This window comes from Triticum urartu, chromosome 3A, assembly GCF_056163025.1.
Source record: "Triticum urartu cultivar PI428250 chromosome 3A, HENAU_Tu73, whole genome shotgun sequence".
NCBI lineage: Eukaryota > Viridiplantae > Streptophyta > Magnoliopsida > Poales > Poaceae > Triticum > Triticum urartu.
This window is the reverse complement of record NC_141875.1, coordinates 502,483,177-502,507,828: the sequence shown is the minus strand read 5'-3', so window position 1 is coordinate 502,507,828 and position 24,652 is coordinate 502,483,177. Positions and strand designations below refer to the sequence as shown.

Below are 24,652 nucleotides of genomic sequence, written 5' to 3'. Positions count from 1 at the left end.
TTATGAATCTGAAAATTTTGATGAAGTGTTAAATGAAGGAATTTATAAAGTGATTCATTATAGCTCCTTGAATGAAAAGCATTGTTACAATGATGTTATTATAAATTCTATTAATGTCAATTGTGCTAATAATATGCAAACCCCAAAGCTAGGGGATGCTTGTTTTGCTATGTCCGCTACTTATTGCAATGATCATGATTGGGGTGATAATGATTCTTATGATCTCGAAAATTTATTTAAACCTCATGATGAATATGCTTGCAAAAATATTAAAAGTGGGCTTGGAAGAGTGTCAACTTTAGCTAAACATAATCCCACTATTTTGGAAGAGTGTCAATGTTGCATGCATGTGGATCATATAGAGAATATGTTATGTGATAGCTATATTGTTGAATTTGAATATGATCCCACATATAATTATTATGAGAGAGGGAAATAAGGTTGTAGAAATTTTCATGCTACTAAATTACCTCTCTTCATGTTGAGATTGTCTATGTTTTATTCTTCTTCCTTGCATATGCTAGTCTCTGCTTGTTTTAATAAATTTTTTGCTTATAAAATGCCTATGCATAGGAATTATGTTAGACTTAAATGTGTTTTCACATGCTACATGATGCTCTCTTCGTGTTTCAATTACCATCTTTCATCCGAGCATCGTTGAAATGTTATGCCTAGCTAAGGGTGTAAAACTATAGCGCTTGTTGGGAGGCAACCCAATGAATAAAATTTATGTTTGCTTTTTGCTTCTTGTTTTTGAGTGTTAGCACAATTATGCTACTGTTATGATTGTGCCTTTTATGTTCTCATTAGTTTTTGTGCCAAGTAAAGCCTGTAGGATCTTCTTGGGCAATAGTTGTTTGATCTTGCTGAAAAAAACAGAAAGTTTGCGCTCACGAAAATAATTATAATGTTTTACCAAATAGAGATAAGATACCCATTCCAATTGCAGTAGATCAATATACAAATTTCTCAGGTCGTCCTGTTTTTTCAGAGTTTTTGGAGTTACAGAAGTATTCGAAATAGTCAGATTTCTACAGACTGTTCTGTTTTGACAGATTCTGTTTTCTTTGTGTTGTGTGCTTATTTTGATGGCTCTATGGTTTTCTTTGATGATTTTTTGCCATAGAAAAGTTGGAATACAGTAGATATAATACAAAAGCAAAATATGAATTGCTTTGATACAGCACTTATGGTAGTGATTTATTATTCTTATACTAACGGATCTCACGAAGGCTTTGTTGACTTTTGTGTGATTGAAGTTTTCAAGTTTTGGGTTATCTTACGATGGATGAAGGAAGGATGGAAGAGCCTAAGCTTGGGGATACCCCAGCATCCCAAGCTATTATCTAAAATTGAGCAACCAACTAAGCTTGGGGATGCCCCCGAGTGGCATCCCCGCTTTCTTCCAACAATTATCGGTATTTTACTCGAGACTATATTTTTATTCATCACGTGATATGTGTTTTTCTTGGAGCGTCTTGTATGATATGTGTCTTTGCTTGTTTTATTTTGTGTTTTAAGTCATCAATCCTTGCTGGACACACCTATTCTAGAGATCCAAAATTATGTCATGACTTGTTAGAATTGCTCTCTATGCTTCACTTAAATCTTTTATGAGCTAGGACTTGCTCTAGTGCTTCACTTATATCTTTTTGAGCAAGGTGTGCTTTGTTATTTTTGAAGAAATACTATCTTGCTTCACTTAGATTTGTTTGAGATTTAGTAAAATTTTGAAGAAATTCTCTCTTGCTTCACTTAAATTATTTTGAGAGAAAGAAAAGTTGTTATGCTCATGATCTTCACTTATATTTGTTTGAGCTTATGAAAAGCAACACATGAAAATTAGTGCCAAAGTGATAGATATCCAAGAAGGATAAAGAAAAAAATGTCATGAAGATCATTGGACAAAATAAACTTGATTCTTAGTAATAGTTTTGAGATATGATGATGTGATATGTGAGTCATCTTGATGAGTAATTATGCTTTAGTAACAATATTGGTATTAAGGTTTGTGATTCCCTATGCATGCACGAAAGTCAATAGTCATGCAATGAAAATTATATCCTACTTGTGGTGCATTATTCGGTGTTAATTATGCTTAATGCTTGCTTATGAGATTATTCGTTTCTTGGTTGGTCGCTTCCCAATCTTTTGCTAGCCTTCATTTTGCACTAAGTATGATCTCTACTTGTGCATCCAAAATCCTTTAAACTAGTTTTGCCACATGAGTCCACTTTATCTACCTATATGCCATATTCTTTTGCCGTTCTAAGCAAATTTGCATGCGCCATCTCTAAAAATTTTCAAAATAAACTTCTCTTTTGTGTGTTTGTTTTGCTCACGGAGCGGTGAGGGGTGGCTAATATTTTCCATGCTAGATGTGTTATTCTCAAGATGAGTGTTTGTTCACTTGTCATTGCACGAGAGTAAGGCAAAGGTATTAGGGATGCCCAGTCCTGAAATTCAAAAATAAAAGAATTTACTTTATGTTGTCAAATAATAAATTCCTTGGAAAGTGTTGGTATGGCGGGCACCCGTGGATACAGTTAGCCATGGAAAGTGAAAGAAATGGTGGAAAAAGGAATAAACTTTATTTTCCGTTTTGGAACCGCCTATGGCATATCTAGCATCGAAAGTGTTGGGAACTCTAAGTCATTTTTGTGGGTGGGATGGATACACCTCCCAAAATGTTTTTATCTCAAATTTTTCGCTTTGAGCTCTGACATCTCTACAAATCCCTACTTCCCTCTGCGAAGGGCCTATCTTTTACTTTATGCAATTTTTATTTTGAGTCCCCATCTTCTCTTATAAAAAGCACCAACTAGGAAGCAATATGATCGTACTTAAGTATTCGGCATAGCTAATATTCGAGTGTGTTTCATGAATGGATGAATGTTTGAGCATGATGGAATAGGGATAACTTATTTTAGCATTGATATTTTGAAAGACTTGGTTGCTTGTTGATATGCTTGAGTATCTAAATTATTATGTCAAAACTAGAATTGCTTTGAATCTCATAAAAGTCCAATTGTCCATGCTATAAAGAAAAGAATATGATATGACTTGATGAACAACACTCCACATACTAAATTTTGTTTTTTATCACTTACCTACTCGAGGACGAGTAGGAGTTAAGCTTGTGGATGCTGATACGTCTCCAACGTATCTATAATTTTTGATTGTTCCATGCTGTTTTATTATCAATCTTGGATGTTTTATAATCATTTTATAGTCATTTTATATCATTTTTTGTACTAACCTATTGACATAGTGCCAAGTGTCAGTTGTTGTTTTTTCCATGATTTTTACATCGCATAAAATCCATATCAAACGGAGTCCAAATGCCACGAAACTTTGCGGTGATTTTTTATGGTACAGAAGGAAGGCAATGGGCCCTGGTTGCACATGGCAGGGAGTCCCGAGGAGGGGACAACCCACCAGGGCGCGCCAGGAGGCCCTGGCGCGCCCTGGTGGGTTGTGCCCACCTCAGGTACCCCCCCCCCCCCCCCGGACCGCCTCTTTGTTCTATAAATACCCCCAAAATTCCAGAACCGTAGGGAGTTGACGAAATATTCATCCAGTCTCCGCAGAGTCCAGAACCACCAGATCCAATCAAGACACCATCTCAGATGGGGTTCACCACCTCCATTGGTGCCTCTCCGATGACGCGTGAGTAGTTCTTTGTAGACCTTCGGGTTCGTAGTTAGTAGCTAGATGGCTTCATCTTTCTCTCTCTATCTATCTCTCTCTCTCTTGATTCTCAATACAATGGTTTCTCTTGGAGATCCATATGATGTAACTGTTTTGCGGTGTGTTTGTTGGGATCCAATGAACTTTGAGTTTATGATCAGATGTATATTTTTATATCCATGAAAGTATTTGAGTTTCTTTGATCTCTTTTATGCATGATCTCTTATAGCCTCGTATTTCTTCTCCGATATTTGGGTTTTGTTTGGCCAACTTGATCTATTTATCTTGCAATGGGAAGAGGTGCCCGGTAGTGGGTTCGATCTTACGGTACTTGATCCCAGTGACAGAAAGGGATCCGACACGTATGTATCATTACTACTAAGGATAAAAAGACGATATCTATATCTACCGCCATATAGATAAACAGATCTTGTCTACATCATGTCATCATTCTTATTGCATTACTCTGTTTTCCATGAACTTAATACACTAGATGCATGCTGGATAGCGGTCGATGTGTGGAGTAATAGTAGTAGATGCAGGCAGGAGTCGGTCTACTAATCTTGGACGTGATGCCTATGTAATGATCATTGCCTAGATATTGTCATAATTATTTGAGGTTCTATCAATTGCCCAACAGTAATTTTTTCACCCACCATTTGCTATCTCTCTTGAGAGAAGCCACTAGAGAAACCTACGGCCGCTGGGTCTTCTTTCTCATATATTTGCTTTGCGATCTATTTTTATTTGCTTTTATTTCAGATCTATTAATCCAAAAACCCAAAAATACTTTGCTGCACTTTATTTTATTTGCGATCTATCTATTCAATCTATTACAATTTTATCTCCTGTCACACGTCATTCGGGCGTCATTACCCGAAAGGGATTGACAACCCCTTTAACACGTCGGGTTGCAAGTGGTTGTTATTTGTGTGCACGGGCTGTTTACGTTGTGTTTCTTGGTTCTCCTACTGGTTCGATAACCTTGGTTTCATGTCTGAGGGAAATACCTACCGCCGTTGTACTGCATCATCCCTTCCTCTTTGGGGAAATACCAACGTAGCTTCAAGCGACATCATTCACGCGGTCGGACATCGCCCTAGCCTCCGTCCAAGCGAACGCTGATCTCGTGGGTGCCCATGCCATAAATCGGTCCAGGATGACCACGGACACCCCCGTCCTTTTGTTGATGTTGCTAGATCAACGACCAGCCCCTCAAGGTGGGGCTGGAGGATTCCGAGTGGTTGGCCCAATGCAAAGGCAATGGTAGATGGCGCAAACCGGACTCCATGGTCGCGCATCACCGCAAGGCGAAGGTAGTCGAGCGGTTGCGTCGTGAGCGCCCAGTGGCGACCAGTCAGGGTTGTTGTAATGCCTAGCAGGCCTTCTGCCACTAGAAGGACAATGAAGACAACTCAGAGTGCAGCGACGACAATGATGGTGGTGTGGACAATGACGGATGTGCCGATGGCCACGGAGGCCATGCCTACGAGGTAACCGTCCCGTACTTCGCATAGTTCTTTTAGTTTAAATTTCATTGTTAGTTGAAACTTTTCTAAATCCCCCCTTTTGGTTGTAAATGTATCAAAATTTAGCAAATATAGTCCGGTTTAGCTTGAACTTCATCCATTTTGATAGATCTGTTTGAAATAGGGTACACATTTGGTGCCTGCCGTTGGATGGCCTCCAACCTTATCACTGTTCGCGGACATATCCGGATGTGTCCATGGACATTTGGTGCAAGCTTGCAAAATTTATATGGAGTTTGGTTGTATTCTATGGGTCCACAAAATATTAAGGTAAATCCACACTTCTTCATGAACGGTTTAATCCTGCAAAGCACAAGTCGCACCATATGCTTATGGTACCAATAAGAGAAACATATCTAATTTTGTGACACTCATTGGCTATTGGGCCATAGAGAGGCAAATTTGTCTGACAACTAGTTCACTTGGACTAATAATTGTCCGGTGCCTACATATGAAACACTTGACCGCGCGCACATGGATACTACATGGGACTTATGTTGGGGAACGCAGCATGCAATTTCAAAAAAATTCCTACACTCACGCAAGATCTATCTAGGATATGCATAGCAATGAGAAGGGGAGAGTGTGTCCATGTACCCTCGTAGACTGAGAGCGGAAGCGTTTGACAACGTAGTTGATGTAGTCGAACTTCTTCTCGTTCCGACCGATCAAGCACCAAACGTACGGCACCTCCGAGTTCTGCACACGTCCATCTCGATGACGTCCCTCGAACTCTTGATCCAGCAAAGTGTCGAGGGAGAGTTTCATCAGCACGACGGCGTGGTGACGGTGATGTTGAAGTGATCCACGTAGGGCTTTGCCTAAGCACTACAACAATATGACCAGAGGCGTAAACTATGGAGGGGGCGCCGCACATGGCTAGAAATCAATATTTTTTTTGACAGAAAGACTATAAGGAAACCCCCTACAGTATAATTGATGCAACAAACCCAAATTGCAAGTACCATGCCTTGAACCTGGGTGGGTGGGAAGGCATCAGCCCCTTCCCGCCACTAGGCTATGCCTTAGTCTGCGCTAGGAATCAATGTTGTGTGTTCTAGTGGTGCCCCCCCCCACATATATATAGGTGGGATAGGGAGAGGGGCAGCAAGGGCTCCCCAGGTAGGAGTAATCCTACTTGGGCGCCTCCCACAAGTCGGCCTCCCCCCTTCCATAAGTGTCGGAGGGGGAGGAAAGAGAGGGGGAAGAGAAGGGAAGGGGGAGGCCGAATCCTCCCCTTACCTTTCTCCCTTCCCCTCCTTCCTTCTCCTCCTATTCGGCCTATATGCGGGCGCATCAGCCCACTAGGGGCTGGTCTGTCCCGCCCTTAGCCCAATAAGGCCCATATCTTTGCCAGGGGGTGCCCGGAACCCCTTCCGGTGACCCGATACGTACCCGGTACCCCCGAAACACTTTCTGTTGTCCGAATACTATTGTCCTATATATGAATCTTTACCTCTAGACCATTTTGATACTCCTCGTCATGTCGGTGATCTCATCCGGGACTCCAAACAACATTCGGTCACCAAATCACACAACTCATATAATACAAAATCGTCATTGAACGTTAAGCGTGTGGACCCTACAGGTTCGACAACTATGTAGACATGACCGAGACACCTCTTTGGTCAATAACCAATAGCTTAACCTGGATGCTATTGGTCCCCACATATTCTACGAAGATCTTTATCGGTCGTACAATAATGACAACATACATTATTCCCTTTGTCATCGGTATGTTACATGAGATTCGATCGTGGTATCTTCATACCTAGTTCAATCTCATGACCGGCAAGTACGTTTACTCGTTCCTTAATGCATCATCCCGCAACTAAATCATTAGTCAAATTGATTGCAAGGCTTATTATGATGTGCATTACCGAGAGGGCCCAGACATACCTCTCCGATACTCGGAGTGACAAATCCTAATCTCGATCTATGGCAACCCAACAAACACCTTTGGAGATACCTGTAGAGCATCTTTATAATCACTCAGTTACGTTGTGACGTTTCATAACACACGAGGTATTCCTTCGGTATTCGGGAGTTGCATAATCTCATAATCAAAGGAAGTCATGAAGAAAGCAATAGCAATAAAACTTAACGATCATTATGCTAAGCTAACAGATGGGTCTTGTCCATCACATCATTCTCCTAATGATGTGATCCCGTTCATCAAATGAAAACACATGTCTATGGTTAGGAAACTTAACCATCTTTGATTAACGAGCTAGTCTAGTAGAGGCTTACTAGGAACACAGTGTTTTGTCTATGTATCCACACATGTATCAAGTTTCCGGTTAATACAATTCTAGCATGAATAATAAACATTTATCATGATATAAGGAAATATAAAATAACAACTTTATTATTACCTCTAGGGCATATTTCCTTCAACTTAAAATTCCCTTGGGAAACTATGCACTCTCTGGAAAGTGTTGATGCATTTTCGAACCATGCCTCAATTATTCTTGACCCAAATTCAAAAAATACTTCATCGTACATTCAAATTTGAACTGGGTTGATTACTGCCTCTTGGCTTTGCGGAACTTGTCAATAATATTTAGGAAAGGTCGCTCATTGGTAGAATATCAATCCAGAGATGGAACCTTAGGATTTGCGCTTGATTACCTTGATCTATTTTGGATTGATGTAAAGGGACTTCTTCCTAGAGACCTGATACGTCTCCAACATATCTATAATTTTTTATTGTTCCATGCTATTATATTATCTGTTTTGGATGTTTAATGGGCTTTAATTTACCTTTTTATATTATTTTTGGGACTAACCTACTAACCAAAGGCCCAGTGCAAATTGCTGTTTTTTTTTGCCTATTTCAGTGTTTCACAGAAAAGGAATATCAAACGGAATAAAAACCTTCGGGAGAGTTATTTTTGGAACAAACGTGATCCAGGGGACTTGGAGTGGTCGTCAAGAAAGAAGCGAGGAGGCCACGAGGCAGGGGGGCGCACCCAGGGGCAGGGGCGCGCCCCCCACCCTCGTGGGCCACTCGCAGCTCCACCGATATACTTCTTCCTCCTATATATACCCATATACCCCGAAAACATCCAGGAGCACCACGAAACCCTATTTCCACTGCCGCAACCTTATGTACCCAAGAGATCCCATCTTGGGGCCTTTCACGGAGCTTCGCCGGAGGGGGAATCGATCACGGAGGGTTTCTACATCAACACCATAGCCTCTCCGATGATGTGTGAGTACTTTACCACAGACCTTAGGGTCCATAGTTATTAGCTAGATGGCTTCTTCTCTCTCTTTGGATCTCAATAAAAATTTCTCCTCGATCTTCTTGGAGATCTATTCGATGTAATTCTTTTTGCGGTGTGTTTGTCGAGATCCGATGAATTGTGGGTTTATGATCAAGATTATCTATGAACAATATTTGATTCTTCTCTAAAATCTTTTCTGTATGATTTGTTATCTTTGCAAGTCTCTTCGAATTATCAGTTTGGTTTGGCCTACTAGATTGATCTTTCTTGCAATGGGAGAAGTGCTTAGCTTTGGGTTCAATCTTGCGGTGTCCTTTCCCAGTGACACCAGGGGCAGCAAGGCACGTATTGTATTGTTGCCATCGAAGATAAAAAGATGGGTTTTATATCATATTGCTTGAGTTTATCCCTCTACATCATGTCATCTTGCCTAATGCGTTACTCTGTTCTTATGAACTTAATATCTAGATGCATGTTGGATAGCGGTCGATGTGTGGAGTAATAGTAGTAGATGCACAATCGTTTCGGTCTACTTGTCGCGGACGTGATGCCTATATACATGATCATGCCTAGATATTCTCATAATTATGCACTTTTCTATCAATTACTCGACAGTAATTTGTTTACCCACCGTAATACTTATGCTATCTTGAGAGAAGCCACTAGTGAAACCTATGCCCCCCGGGTCTATTTTCCATCATATAAGTTTCCAATCTATTTTACTTTGCAATATTTACTTTCAATCTATATCATAAAAATACCAAAAATATTTATCTTATTATCTTTATCAGATCTCACTTTTGCAAGTGGCCGTGAAGGGATTGACAACCCCTTTATCATGTTGGTTGCATGGTTCTTATTTGTTTGTGTAGGTGCGAGGTGACTTGAGTGTAGTCTCCTACTGGATTGATACCTTGGTTCTCAAAAACCGAGGGAAATACTTACGCTACTTTACTACATCACCCTTTCCTCTTCAAGGGAAAACCAACGCAGTGCTCAAGAGGTAGCAAGAAGGATTTCTGGCGCCGTTGCCGGGGAGGTTGCACCAAGTCAAGATTTGATCTCCCGTCAACAAGCCATTTCTGGCGCCGTTGCCGGGGAGATCTACGCACAAGTCAAGACTTACCAAGTACCCATCACAAACTCTTATCCCTCACATTACATTATTTGCCATTTGCCTCTCGTTTTCCTATCCCCCACTTCACCCTTGCCGTTTTATTCGCCCTCTTTTTCTGTTCACCTCTTTTTCGCTCGCTTCTTGTGTGCTTGTGTGTTGGATTGTTTGCCACGATGGCTTTACCAAAAAGTGATTGATGTGTCTCCTATTAAATCTTTGTTTTGCAATATGAATCTTGATAATGATGGGATTGGAGATGATTCAACTTTAGTTAAAAGGCGTCCCAATGGTTCGTAGTTTTTAGATCTTGATGCAAAAACTAATAAAAGTGGGATTGAAGAGGTCAAAACTTTACATAGCAATGAACCCACTATTTTGGATTGCAAGGGATTTAATTATGATAATTGCTCTTTGATAGATTGTATTTCCTTGTTGCAATCCGTGCTAAATTCTTTGCATGCTTATAGTCAAAATAAAGCTTTTACCAAACATATCGTTGATGCTTTAATGCAATCTTATGAAGAAAAGCTTGAATTAGAAGTTTCTATCCCTAGAAAACTTCATGATGAGTGGTAACCTACTATTAAAATTAAAACTAAAGATCATGAATGCTATGCTTTATGTGATTTGGGTGCTAGCGTTTCCACGATTCCAAAAACTTTGTGTGATGTGTTAGGTTTCCGTGAATTTGATGATTGTTCTTTAAATTTGTACCTCGCGGCTTCCACTATTAAGAAACCTATGGGAAGGACTAATGATGTTCTTATTGTTGCAAATAGGAATTATGTGCCCATAGATTTCATTGTTCTTGACATTGATTGCAATCCTACATGTCCCATTATTCTTGGTAGACCTTTTCTTAGAACGATTGGTGCAATTATTGATATGAAAGAAGCGAATATTAGATTCCAATTTCCGTTAAGGAAAGGCATGGAACACTTTTATAGAAAGAAAATTAAATTACCTTATGAATCTATTATGAGAGCGACCTATAGATTGCATACAAAGATGATAATACCTAGATCTATTCTTATTTTTATGCCTAGCTAGGGGCGTTAAACGATAGCGCTTGTTGGGAGGCAACCCAATTTTATTTTTGTTTCTTACTTTTTGGTTTTGTTTAGCAATAAATAATTCATATAGCTTCTGTTTAGATGTGGTTTTATGCTTTTAATTAGTGTTTGTGCCAGGTAGAACCTTTGGGAAGACTTGGGGAAAGTTTTTGCGATCTTGCTGTAAAAAAACAGAAACTTTAGCGCTTTTTTAATGAAGAGTGCGATTAGGTTGATTCTTTTTGCAGATGGTTAATAGACAAATTAGTCACGTCCACCAATTTATTTCAGAATTTATGGGGTTACAGAAGTATTCGAAACCTACATATTACTACAGACTGTTCTATTTTTGACAGATTCTGTTTTTCCTGTGTTGTTTGCTTATTTTGATGAATCTATGGCTAGTATCGGGGGGTATGAACCATAGAGAAGTTGGAATACAGTAGGTTTGACACCAATATAAATAAAGAATGAGTTCATTACAGTACCTTTAGTGGTGGTTTGTTTTCTTATACTAATGGAGCTCATGCGATTTTCTGTTGAGTTTTGTGTTGTGAAGTTTTCAAGTTTTGGGTAAAGATTTGATGGATTATGGAACAAGGAGTGGCAAGAGTCTAAGCTTGGGGATGCCCAAGGAACCCCAAGGTAAAATTCAAGGACAACCAAAATCCTAAGCTTGGGGATGCCCCGGAAGGCATCCCCTCTTTCGTCTTTGTCCATCGGTAACTTTACTTGATGCTATATTTTTATTCACCACATGATATGTGTTTTGCTTGGAGCATCTTGTATGATTTGAGTCTTTGCCTTTTAGTTTATCACAATCATCCTTGTTGTACACACCTTTTGGAGAGACACACATGAATCAGAATTTATTAGAATACTCTATGTGCTTCACTTATATCTTTTGAGCTAGACAATTTTGCTCTAGTGCTTCACTTATATCTTTTTAGAGCACGGTGGTGGTTTTATTTTATAGAAATTATTGATCTCTCATGCTTCACTTATATCATTTTGAGAGTCCTCTAGAACAGCATGGTAATTTGCTTTGGCTATAAAATTAGTCCTAATATGATAGGCATCCAAGATGGGTATAATAAAAACTATCATAAAAAGTGCATTGAATACTATGAGAAGTTTGATACTTGATGATTGTTTTGAGATATGAAGATGGTAATATTAGAGTCATGCTAGTTAAGTAGTTGTGAATTTTAGAAATACTTGTGTTAAAGTTTGTGATTCCCGTAGCATGCACGTATGGTGAACCGTTATGTGATGAAGTCGGAGCATGATTTATTTATTGATTGTCTTCCTTATGAGTGGCGGTCGGGGACGAGCGATGGTATTTTCCTACCAATCTATCCCCCTAGGAGCATGTGCGTAGTACTTTGTTTCGATAACTAATAGATTTTTGCAATAAGTATGTGAGTTCTCTATGACTAATGTTGAGTCCATGGATTATACGCACTCTCACCCTTCCACCACTGCTAGCCTCTCTAGTATCGCGCAACTTTCACCGGTACCATAAACCCACCATATACCTTCCTCAAAACAGCCACCATACCTACCTATTATGGCATTTCCATAGCCATTCCGAGATATATTGCCATGCAACTTACCACCGCTCCGTTTGTTATGACACGCTTCATCATTGTCATATTGCTTTGCATGATCATGTAGTTGACATCGTATTTGTGGCAAAGCCACCTTTATAATTCTTTCATACATGTCACTCATGAGTCATTGCACATCCCGGTACACCGCCGGAGGCATTCACATAGAGTCATATTTTGTTCTAAGGATCGAGTTGTAATTTTTTGAGTTGTAAGTAAATAAAAGTGTGATGATCATCATTATTAGAGCATTGTCCCATGTGAGGAAAGGATGATGGAGACTATGATTTCCCCACAAGTCGGGATGAGACTCCGGACGAAAAAAAAGAAAGGCCATAAAAAAAGAGAAGGCCCAAAAAATGAGAGAAAAAGAGAGAAGGGACAATGTTACTATCCTTTTACCACACTTGTGCTTCAAAGTAGCACCATGATCTTCATGATAGAAAGTCTCTTATGTTGTCACTTTCATATACTAGTGGGAATTTTACAATATAGAACTTGGCTTGTATATTCCAATGATGGGCTTCCTCAAAATGCCTTAGGTCTTCGTGAGCAAGCAAGTTGGATGCACACCCACTTAGTTCTTTTGTTGTGCTTTCATACACTTATAGCTCTAGTGCATCCGTTGAATGGCAATCCCTACTCACTCACATTGATATCTATTGATGGGCATCTCTGTAGCCCATTGATATGCCTAGTTAATGTGAGACTATCTTCTCCTTTTTGTCTTCTCCACAACCACCGTTCTATTCCACCTATAGTGCTATGTCCATGGCTCACGCTCATATATTGCGTGAAGATTGAAAAAGTTGGAGAACATCAAAAGTATGAAACAATTGCTTGGCTTGTCATCGGGGTTGTGCATGATTTAAATATTTTGTGTGGTGAAGATGGAGCATAGCCAGACTATATGATTTTGTAGGGATAACTTTCTTTCGCCATGTTATTTTGAAAAGACATGATTGCTTTATTAGTATGTTTGAAGTATTATTATTTTTATGTCAATATTAAACTTTTGTCTTGAATCTTTCAGATCTGAACATTCATGCCACAATAAAGAAAATTACATTGAAAATTATGCTAGGTAGCATTCCACATCGAAAATTCTGTTTTTATCATTTACCTACTCGGGGACAAGCAGGAATTAAGCTTGGGGATTCTTGATATGTCTCCAACGTATCTATAATTTTTTATTGTTCCATGCTATTATATTGTCTGTTTTGGATGTTTAATGGGCTTTAATTTACCTTTTTATATTATTTTTGGGACTAACCTACTAACCAAAGGCCCAATGCAAATTGCTGTTTTTTTGCCTATTTCAGTGTTTCGTAGAAAAGGAATATCAAACGGAATCCAAACGGAATGAAACCTTCGGGAGAGTTATTTTTGGAACAAACGTGATCCAGGAGACTTGGAGTGGCCGTCAAGAAAGAAGCGAGGAGGCCACGAGGCAGGGGGCGCGCACAGGGGGGGCAGGCGCGCTCCCCACCCTCGTGGGCCCCTCACAGCTCCACCGACGTACTTCTTCCTCCTATATACCCATATACCTGAAAACATCCAGGGGCACCATGAAACCCCATTTCCACCGCCGCAACCTTCTGCACCCAAGAGATCCCATCTTGGGGCCTTTTCCGGAGCTCTGCCAGAGGGGGAATCAATCACGGAGGGCTTTTACATCAACACCATAGCCTCTCCGATGATGTGTGAGTAGTTTACCACAGACCTTCGGGTCCATAGTTATTAGCTAGATGGCTTCTTCTCTCTCTTTGGATATCAATACAAAGTTCTCCTCGATATTCTTGGAGATCTATTCGATGTAATTCTTTTTGCGGTGTGTTTGTCGAGATCCGATGAAGTGTGGGTTTATGATCAAGATTATCTATGAACGATATTCGATTCTTCTCTGAATTTTTTTATGTATGATTTGTTATCTTTGCAAGTCTTTTTGAATTATCAGTTTGGTCTGGCCTACTAGATTGATCTTTCTTGCAATGGGAGAAGTGCTTAGCTTTGGGTTCAATCTTGCGGTGTCCTTTCCCAGTGACAGTAGGGGCAGCAAGGCACGTATTGTATTGTTGCCATCGAGGATAAAAAGATGGGGTTTATATCATATTGCTTGAGTTTATCCCTCTACATCATGTCATCTTGCCTAATGTGTTACTCTGTTCTTATGAACTTAATACTCTAGATGCATGCTGGATAGCGGTCGATGTGTGGAGTAATAGTAGTAGATGCAGAATCATTTCGGTCTACTTGTCGCGGACGTGATGCCTATATACATGATCATGCCTAGATATTCTCATAATTATGCACTTTTCTATCAATTGCTCGGCCGTAATTTGTTTACCCACCGTAATACTTATGCTATCTTGAGAGAAGCCACTAGTGAAACCTATGGCCCCGGGGTCTATTTTCCATCATATAAGTTTCCAATCTATTTTACTTTGCAATCTTTACTTTCAATCTATATCATAAAAATACCAAAAATATTTATCGTATTATCTCTATCAGATCTTACTTTTGCAAGTGGCCGTGAAGGGATTGACAACCCCTTTATCGCGTTGGTTGCAAGGTCCTTATATGTTTGTGTAGGTGCGAGGTGACTTGTTGTAGTCTCCTACTGGATTGATGCCTTGGTTCTCAAAAACTGAGGGAAATACTTACGCTACTTTACTGCATCACCCTTTCCTCTTTAAGGGAAAACCAACGCAGTGCTCAAGAGGTAGCAAGACCTAGGTTTGTCAAATCATGCAGCTATTTTATGGTGCAGGTAGATGTGAGTTATAGAGGTTATCTATTATCGTGTAAGTCTTTGTGTTCTAGACAAAGCGAAGATGGTAATGTGATATTCCAGGTTAAATAGGAATGATAGACTACATAGGGCAACGAGATGCCCCTTCTTTTCTGGGAGCCGGTCCAAAAGTTACATCAAAGTTAAGTGTGCTTAGCTTTGAGCAATTTGAGGATGGGTGATCGACTGGAAACTTGTTCCTAGGTGTGCACGAGCGAGGACAAAGTGTCCAGGAAAGACCGATGTTTTTTGTAGGGGTAGTCTAGATTCCATGCTCAATGAACAGGAACCGATGGGTTTGGTCGAGGTGTTACAATTGGAATCAGGGCAGACCCTCATGGTTACACGTGAGTGTGTGGTTTAGTGATGCATGCATGCGGCAAATGTGGATGCTGTCACTGGCGCGCATAGACGTGTGCCAATAGGAAATGTTTCTGCTAGGCTAATGGTGACGTTAAGTTTGTTTGGATTGGATAAATTTGAGGATGGATAACTTACTTGGAATTTGTTCTCAGCTACACACGAGTGATGACAAAGTATGCAGGAAAGACTAGTGTTTGTATGTGTGGCCGGTCTAGATCCCAGGCGCAATGTCTGGAACCGGTACGTGAACTTGTAGGTTTCGTTGGGGCGTTAGAGGTAACATGTGTAAGCAATAAGAGGAAATAGGACAGAACAAAAGTTTCTCGTGCAGTTGTTTTGGATCATATAATAGAAAATAAATATTGATACGACGAATAAATAACAATTTCATTATAACTAGATGTGGGCAATGTTTTCTTGTGATACCACGATTAAATACCACTGATGGATCCATCCAATATTCACGCTACTCCGTCTCCCGAGGTTACCCCGGTTGTTAAGAAATTACTAGAAACATACGTAGACGTTTAGTGACATCATTTGTCCCCCAAGGAATTGTTCCAGCTACCGTACTCTCCTTATTGTCACTAGTGTTTGATATATTTTGCAACTATTCCATGTGTGTCGCCTGTCCTTGTATCAATCTTCGCTGCATCGGTGCCAGCCAGTTGTAGCATCGAGAATGATACAAGAGACAAAATGTTGTACAAAAATAAATATATAATGGAATAGTTGCACGCACATCGGGGTGCGAGGCAGTCCTCGACCCTTTGCCCAAGAAGATTACAAACATATTGCAATTGAATCGTAGAATACAAACATTATTGATGGGTTTACTTGAAGATGAATGATTAAACATCTTACAATATCACTGCTTGCAGTGGGATCAGGGTTACAAGTATTGATCTAATGGAGATGGTGGCTATGGCTGTGGAACTAGCGAATGAAGCAAACTTGTAACCGTGATCAAGTGCAGATGAATGGAATAGGTTTCGATGCCTCATTGCAAGTTGGACTTTGGGGCCAATACGAATAGTCTTCTGACGACTGACATGGAGGCAGTGGCGAGTTGTACGTCCGCCAGTACAAGCGATGTTGGTTGTCTTTTCTTTTGGAAGCTCTTGTGGTGACCCCTTCTATATGAAACTGATCATATCCTCGGGCACTTTCCATATATGCCTTGATTCCTCAACTGATTACCCATCTAAACTAGCCAAGTGAAGACAAATAGTCGAAGAGAAATATGCATCTATAAACAAAAACATAAGGCATCAATATGATATGAACACAAAGAAATAATTCATCACATGTTCAAAACCACTGCTAAGTTTACATCAAATGGACCACAATCGTGATAGCCAGCTCATGCGGACTTGAACAACAAGGGGGTGAGGACGCAGGGATGTTGGCACCGACGCTGAGGCAGGGACTGCCACGTTACTATGATGGCGGGGATGACACGTGGGATGAGGAGCCACACTGAGCAGCAAAGCTCACAACGCCTCATCGATCTCCTCCTCTAAGCACTCCTACTCGAGCGACTCACAGGCGATCCTGCACTATTCGAGGATGTTGGTGGAACATGGATGAGGATGGCAGTCCGAACGACAAGCGACGGGGGCAACGTGAAGGGGAGGTGTCCTGCTCGCATATTGAGTAGAAGACGGCATCACTATGACTACTCGTACCGGAAGCCGGCGAGGAGATACATCACCCATGACCCCGCACACAGCTCGACCATGGCCTCATCATCCACCTTGGTGCATCCCATCGTGTGGGGTCGGCGGCTAGCTAGGTTTGGCTGCGTGGCTAGGTAAGGGTTTGTTGTGTTGGGCCGTGTCCGACTATGGATGGGGTGGGAGAGAGGGGGGATGGAGTAAGAGAGAGGGAATGGGTGGAGCAGGACATATATAGCGGTGGGGTTGTACTGTCCGACGAACGTGGCACACACTTTGGCCATCTCCAATCCTCCCACATATGGCCTGGATTTACAAGAAACTGGACTATCTCGACATATAGGCTGATTTTGGACTGTCTCTCATTATATGCCTTATTGTGCGGACCGCGCGACGCGGAGAGCTCATAATCGGTGCCTATGGCGCTAGTTTTCCTCTTGGCGCATCCCGCATGGGCCAACCCATTTACACAAGGCTGTAGCGCAGTCAAAGCACTATAGCGGATGGAATGTATTGTATTGATTCCAGTCATTGTAGCATTACAAGGTACTGTAGCAGTTCAAAAAAAGTTCACTCATTTAAAAATAACACGAATTCAAAAGTTCATAAATTTAGAAAAAATCTTGAATTTTAGATTTTTTTCCCACTAACTTGGAAAAAAATCGTGAAAATTAAAAAAGGTTCATTAATCTGAAGAAAAAAAGTTCACAAATTTGAAAGAAAAGTTCACAGATTTAAAACACTGTTCTTAAATTTGAGAGAAAATAAAGGATTTAAAAAAAAGTTCACAGATTGAAAAGGAAGTTCATGAATTTGAAAAATATTTACAAATTTGAAACAAGTTCCTGAATGGCAAAAATTATCTTACATTTGAAATGTGTTCGCGAATTTAAAAATGTTCATAGATTTCAACCGAATTCATGAATTTCTAAAAAAATGAGTTTCTAAATATGTAAAAGAAAAAACAATTTTTTAAAAGTAGTGGATTTCTAAAAATTTATAGATTTGCAAAAAAGTTCACGAGTATGAAAGGGTTCATTTTAAAAAAAATCATGAGTTTGAAAAAAGTTCATGGATTTGAAAAAAACATGAATTTTCGAAAAGAAAAATTTCGCATATTTTAAGAAATATTCATGCATTTGGAAAAAGTTCGCGACTTCAAAAAAAGTTCACGAGTTTGAAAAAAGTTCATGAGTCTAATTGTTTTTTCCAAATTTAAAAATAATTTCGCGAATTTGCAAAATAGGATGAATTTGTAAAAGAACTGAATTTGAAAAACACGAATTGTAAAAGTTCATGAATTACAAAAATTGAAATTGAAAAAACTACATGAATTTAAGAAAAAAAATCATGGATTTAGTAAAATGTTCACAAATTTTTGGAAAGTTCATGAATCTGGAAAAGAGAAAAACATCATGAAAATTAAAATGAAAAACTAAATAAAAAGAAACAAAAAGAAAAAACCCGGGCTACAAACGGGCAGATACAAAATAGAAAAAAGGTAGAAAATAAACGTGAGAAGAACCAAAGTACCGCTACAGTGCTAAAAGGGTCGGCCTGTTTTGGTGTGTGTGTGTTTGGGGGGGGGGGGGGGGGGGGGGCTCTGTGTGCGAATGTGCGACGTGCCTTGTTGATTCAACCCAGGCAGCCCTGTTGCAAATCAAGTTTGATCTAAGTATCCAGAGACTAATTTGAAAAGAATCCTAAACACGGGTTCTAATCTTATGCACGAACTAGATGATACCCTGCGCGTTGCGGCGGGAATATGTTGCAATATATTTTTAATAAGATTTGATTATACAAAACATTTGGATTAATACTATATCAAAAAACTAAAATTATATATTGTATTGGATTATTGTATACTTGAAAATATTTATTGAATATAGGTTGTATAATATAACAAAACTCTTTCCATGCATGTTGGGTGGGTCTTTGGTGAGGTGACATGTGTGCATGTTAAAATAAATAGAATTAATGTAGTCCAATCAATAATGAAAAATAATTCTTATGCATGTTGTAGTGGACCTTTGTTTGACATGTATGCATGTTAAATAATATGAATAGTGTGGATAAACTATTTAGATATATAGAATACCTTACCATAGTACTATTATTAGTAGTAGCTAGCCTTCTACGCTCTGACAGGTTGAGTTATACTCTTGTCTTTCTATAAATTCAGCTCCATGTTGGACGTGATGTATCTACTCGTGAGCTCATATGTTTCAGGATGAACAATAAATTCAAAAAAAGTCAAAAAAATCTGATTTTATTTTTGGAATACTTGAAGTAATGTTTTGAGCGCTTATAAAATTTCATCATGAAATCACATTCGTGAAAGTCGTGACAGAAAAGACAAAATCAACGTTCTAGAAATGGTACTTTCAAACGTGTTTTGGAGCTATGATTTCTTTTTGCCACGATTTCCACCAATGTGATTTCATGATGAAACTTTGCAAGCAATCTAAACTTTTCTTAAAGTTTTCCACACACTAGAATTTTTAGAATATGATTTTTAATTTACTGTTCATGCTAAGACCATTCAAGCTCAAGTTGAGGAAGGTACTCTCACTTCTTCTTAATCAATAAAAATGACAAGTCTTATGCCTTGTTTAAAAAAGGTACTTGCACTCCATATTCCACTACTCTGCAGTTGACAATCCAGTATTTACGCAACGAGAGTAATGGCGAGAGGGCGCCATCTGAACCCATGGGCATATGCACCTATTTTCCAAAAAGTGTATTTTAAGCATGTTTTAAAATGTCAAAAAATTCAAAAGAAAATGTCACGCATACATGTTTGAAAATGTGTGTACGCGGCACAAAGTTTTATGAAAAAATGTCTTTGTTTTGCCTTCGCAAAAAAGACAAATTCCAGTGCTTTTAAATAATGTTCCACGACATAATTTTTTGTCTTTTTTGCACAGGCCACAATAAAAGTTATTTTTCCGTGAAACTTTATGCACGCACATAAAACATGCAGACGTACCCGCGTAATTTTTTTCAGATTTTTTTAGAATTTAGAAATGTGTTTTTCAAAATGGATTCATATGTATCCGGATTCATCCATGCACTTCATGACCCGCTTTTCATCACGTCGTTGGTGGAGTCAACTTGTACCAACGGAAGCCTGCATGCTTCATTTATTAACCGGCAATCCACAAGCCTGCCAAGTCCACCGGGCGGGGCGCGTTTGCTCTGTTCCGTCAGTCTCACAGAACGAACAGCAACGCGTACATGCCGCGCCCGGCCCGCCCAACACGACTTGTGCAAAATCCACCGTAGTATAACAAGACGAGACCACGCCATCTGGCGACGGACCAGACGACCCTCCCATACCTGCTTGCTCGGGTCTTTGGTCCACAGTTCCATTCCACGTACGCCATGGCGACCGTCGGGTTCGGGCCGTACAGCGTCGCCACAGCGGGCGAGAAGAATGAGCCGACGAGGCCGCTCGCCTGCCCGTCCCCGTCCGTCCACCCGGCGACCGATGTGGACATCGAGGTCCAGCATGCCGCCGCGACCACCGCCAAGCGCCCGCGCTCCACGGGGTGCCTCCGCGGCCGCCGGTCCGTGCTCTGCTGCGGCGGCTGCTGCATGGCCTCCGTGGTCATCGCCGGGATCGTCGCCCTCGTGCTCGCCCTCACCGTGTTCAAGGTCAAGGACCCCGTCTTCACCATGAACCGCGTCACCCTGGAGGACGTCGACGGCGACTTCCTCGGCGCGGACGAGCGGCACCCGGTGTCCGTCAACGCCACGCTCAACGCCGACATCTCCATCAAGAACCCGAACGTGGCCTCGTTTAGCTACGACCGGAGCGAGACGAACTTCTACTACAAGGGGGAGACGGTCGGCGTGGCGTACGCCCCCGACGGCGAGGTCGGCGCCGACCGGACCGTGCGGATGAACGTCACGCTCGACGCGCTCGCCGACCGGATCTCCCCCAACGTCAACGTCACCGACCTCATCTTCGGCCAGAGCCAGGACTACGACCTCACCAGCTACACGGAGATCAGCGGGAGAGTGAGCGTGCTGGGGATCTACAAGAGGGACCTCGACATCAAGGTGAACTGCTCCATTACCTTGGAGGTCAGCGCCTTTAGCTCAGTGCAGAGTAAAACTACGGACTGCGTTGCAAACGTGAAGTAACCGATCATTGCTTATCAGGGGCAGGACGCCCCTTCTGTTTCTTTTTGTTCTCTATATATCCTCCCTTTCTTTTTCTTCACACTGTTTTGAGATGGATCCTCCTTTTCTTGGACCTATGTATCGTTATGTAATTATTATTATTATTAGTTACCTTTTAGGGGATTTTCATATAATTATATAAGGGTGTTCCACTTCATGAAAGGATAGAAATCAGTTGCTTAGGCCAGTTATTGTCCACTTAACAGAACAAGAGCAAAGCTACAAAATCGATTTCTAGACAGACTGGTAGGTTAACAACCTTGTTTTTGTAGTCCTTTTGCTGATGCATGCTCTTTCTAGTATTTTCTCGCTTCATCTGCGCCATCTCTCATGAACAGTAACCTTTTTTTATCGTGACTCTCGGATCACAAGAATTTACAAAAAGCATTGAGGTCGCGTATCGAGGTAGAGATAAACCATGCGGAAGGCATGGTGATGCACTATTTCAAGACTCAAACAAATGTGACAAGATTTCAAATAAAACATGGGGAGTTGTTAGACGTTGGGCTTTGTGATGTGTTTGATTAGCACGGAGCCGCCTTCCTTAAGAAAAAGCCAAGAGTTCCTCAACATCCCACTGGCGCCAGCGCCAGTCCGCCTCGTCTTTGGTGACCCTAGGGCCATGGCGGCGCAGTGGATCTCAAGCTTTATCAGCGGGTGGGCTCTATTTTTAGATATTCTTTTGAGTTTTGTTAGGGTTTTGTCCTCCTCAGGAAAACAAGACGGGGACGGCTTCCTGAAGATGAAATAAGGTTTTTTCCATCTAGCCCTCGTCTCGGTGGTGTGTCTGGCGTCGTCGGTGGACCTGTGGAGGTGTGTCTCCGGCAAATATGTTCTTGGTGGATTTGCACGGATCTGTTCGTAATTCGGCTACGTTCCTGTGTCTTCAAATTGGATCCTTCCGATCTACGGTTCTCTTCATCAGCGGCGGTTGTTGTTCTGCTGCGTTGGTCCCATGGGGCTTTAGCATGATGACATTGTGACTGTCTACTACAACAAGATTTGCCCGACTCCAACGAGGGAGGGGCGATGAGGGCGACGCGTCTTTAACTCGCTCTAGTGTTTGTAGTCATCGCTAGGTGGTCTACGGATCTGGATGCAATTTTTATTATTTCTGGCGTTCGTTACATCCATGATTGGAGATGAATAGATTGAAAGTTTTCTCGCAAAAGGGTGAAATTAGTTGCTTGATAGCTTGGTGTATCGAATGAGTCCCTTCAAACTGGCTAGGAATGTCGCCTTTTCTAAATGTAAAAAGTGGTTTCCCTCAATTTCTATTAATAGAAACTGCAGTTATAGGCGCCGGTCCATCGGCTAAAATTTCGGCCGGCCGCCGCGCAGCCATCCAATTTCGTCCGCGTGAGTCGTTAGATTGCATCTTCCACCTCCTTTTTTAGCTCTCCTTCTGTGACACCCGAATAATTAAGCTACAGTAACCATCTGCTAATGATGCCACGTCACCTCAATTACTGTTGCTAATCTCGAGTTAGTTTGAAATCGATTCAAATTCAAATTCAAAAGCAAGCAAACAATAAAAAATTTCAAATATTAAAAGTAAAATGTTCGAGGTGAGCCAAATAATGCATAGGAAAGTATGGTGGGGAAACCACACTTTTAGAAAAGGTTTTAATACTCTAAAAATATTTTAAACAGTAACAAAAACAATTAGTTAAATGCCTTTTACAAAATAAAATATTAAAATATTTTATTTAGTTGCCCAAACTTATGTCGCAGTAGCCTATTTACTAACACTAAATTAGGGACTGCTTTTATAGTTTACAAAACTAAAATAAAAGTGAAACTAAAGTAAAACAGAAAACAAAAAAGGAAAATTAAACAAAAGTAAAATAAAGACAAAAGAAAGGGAAACCCCCCCTCCCTCGCTGGGCCTCGGCCCAGCTAGCCATCGGGCCAACCAGGCCGGCCCACACCCCCACCACTTAACCCCGGTCCACCCGACCGAAACCTTAACCCCTCCCACTTCTCCCTCCCCGATTCCCCATTCCCCTCGCTCACTCCCCACTCCCCGATCCCCTTCTGGATCGGGGCAACCACCTCAGCGCCCCGTGCCCTCTGCCTTCCCCGGAGCTTCGCCGTTGCCAGGCACTCGCCGGCCCCCAACTACGTCGCCCCGCCGCAGGCACCGCCGGCCGGGTGCGCCCCGACGCATCGTGCCCCGACCACCTCTGGCGCCGCACGAGGACCGCGCCGCCGGAGCCCCCTCACCGTCTTCGCTAGGATCGGCCACCGCCCCAGATCGCCATCGCTCGGAGCCACGTCGCCGAGCGCCCTTTGCCGGAGCTCCTCCATCATCGCGGGATCTCGCGTTTCCGTCCTCCTCCACAACGACGTCCACAAGCCACGCCGACCCCCCTTCTCAGCAACGCTGTGAGCCGCCCCCGTTTCCCTCCTCTTTCCCCGCGTTCACCGCGTCGCTCGCCGTACACCTGCACCGCACGAACAGCCACCGCCACGCACGGCCAGCTACTGCTGCTGTTGTGCCCCACCGGCGCTCGCTCGCGTGCCCGCCTCACTACGGCCCCCGCCCGACCTCCTCGCCCGATCGCCGTGGCCACGTTCCGGCACGCCCTGCCGCACCACCACCTCCCCTCGCCGGCGCTCGCTGCCGCGGCTGCGCCCGCAGCTCCTCCGGTGCTCATGTGCGAGCACGCGCCTCGCCCCTGGCATGTGCCTCTGACCACAGGCCCCCCCCGGAAAAGAACGTAAAGAAAAGAAAATAATAGATAAAAATAATAAATTAATTAACTAATTAATCAAATAGTTAATTAACTTACTTAGCTAATTAACTTCTAATTAGCCTAATGTGAGAATGACAGTAGGCCCCACTACTTAATTAGATTAATTAAAACGTTAGCAAAACTCCGATGAATAGAACTATGACCTACAACGGGGTCCCACTGGTCCCATTGACCAGACAAATGCTGACTGGGATTGCCCCAGTCATTGACAGGTGGGCCCCTGTTGACCCAGATGACCAGTCAACTGGTCAACATTTTACATACTGACTCAGCCCACGACCCCACTGTCAGCCTCACATTATGCTGTGTACACTTTTTGTGTGCACTTAGCATTTAGCTATTTAATTTTTGAATTAATATTAATTCCAGAATTATAGAAAAGGTATAAAACTTCTAAAATTAATATAAAATAAACTGTAACTCGGATAAAAAAACTTTGTATATGGAAGTTGCTCAGAACGACGAGACGAATCCGGATACGCAACCCGTTCGTCCGCCACGCATCCCTAACATAGCAAACACGCAACTTTCCCCCTCCGGTTCATCTGTCCGAAAACGCGAAACACCGGGAATACTTTCCCGGATGTTTCCCCCTTCACCGGTATCACCTCATACCACGTTAGGGCACTCCTACCACCGCTACTTGC

At 41.7% G+C, this 24,652-nt stretch overlaps 1 protein-coding gene across 1 annotated transcript; it reads left to right on the top strand.

Moving 5' to 3' along the window:
• The first annotated feature begins 20,365 nt into the window (after positions 1 to 20,365).
• Positions 20,366 to 21,433, top strand: LOC125548575 (uncharacterized). The gene has a single exon (XM_048712145.2). The coding sequence runs from the start codon at positions 20,443 to 20,445 to the stop codon at positions 21,205 to 21,207; it is 765 nt and encodes a 254-aa protein (XP_048568102.1). The 5' UTR covers positions 20,366 to 20,442; the 3' UTR covers positions 21,208 to 21,433.
• Positions 21,434 to 24,652: the final 3,219 nt, after the last annotated feature.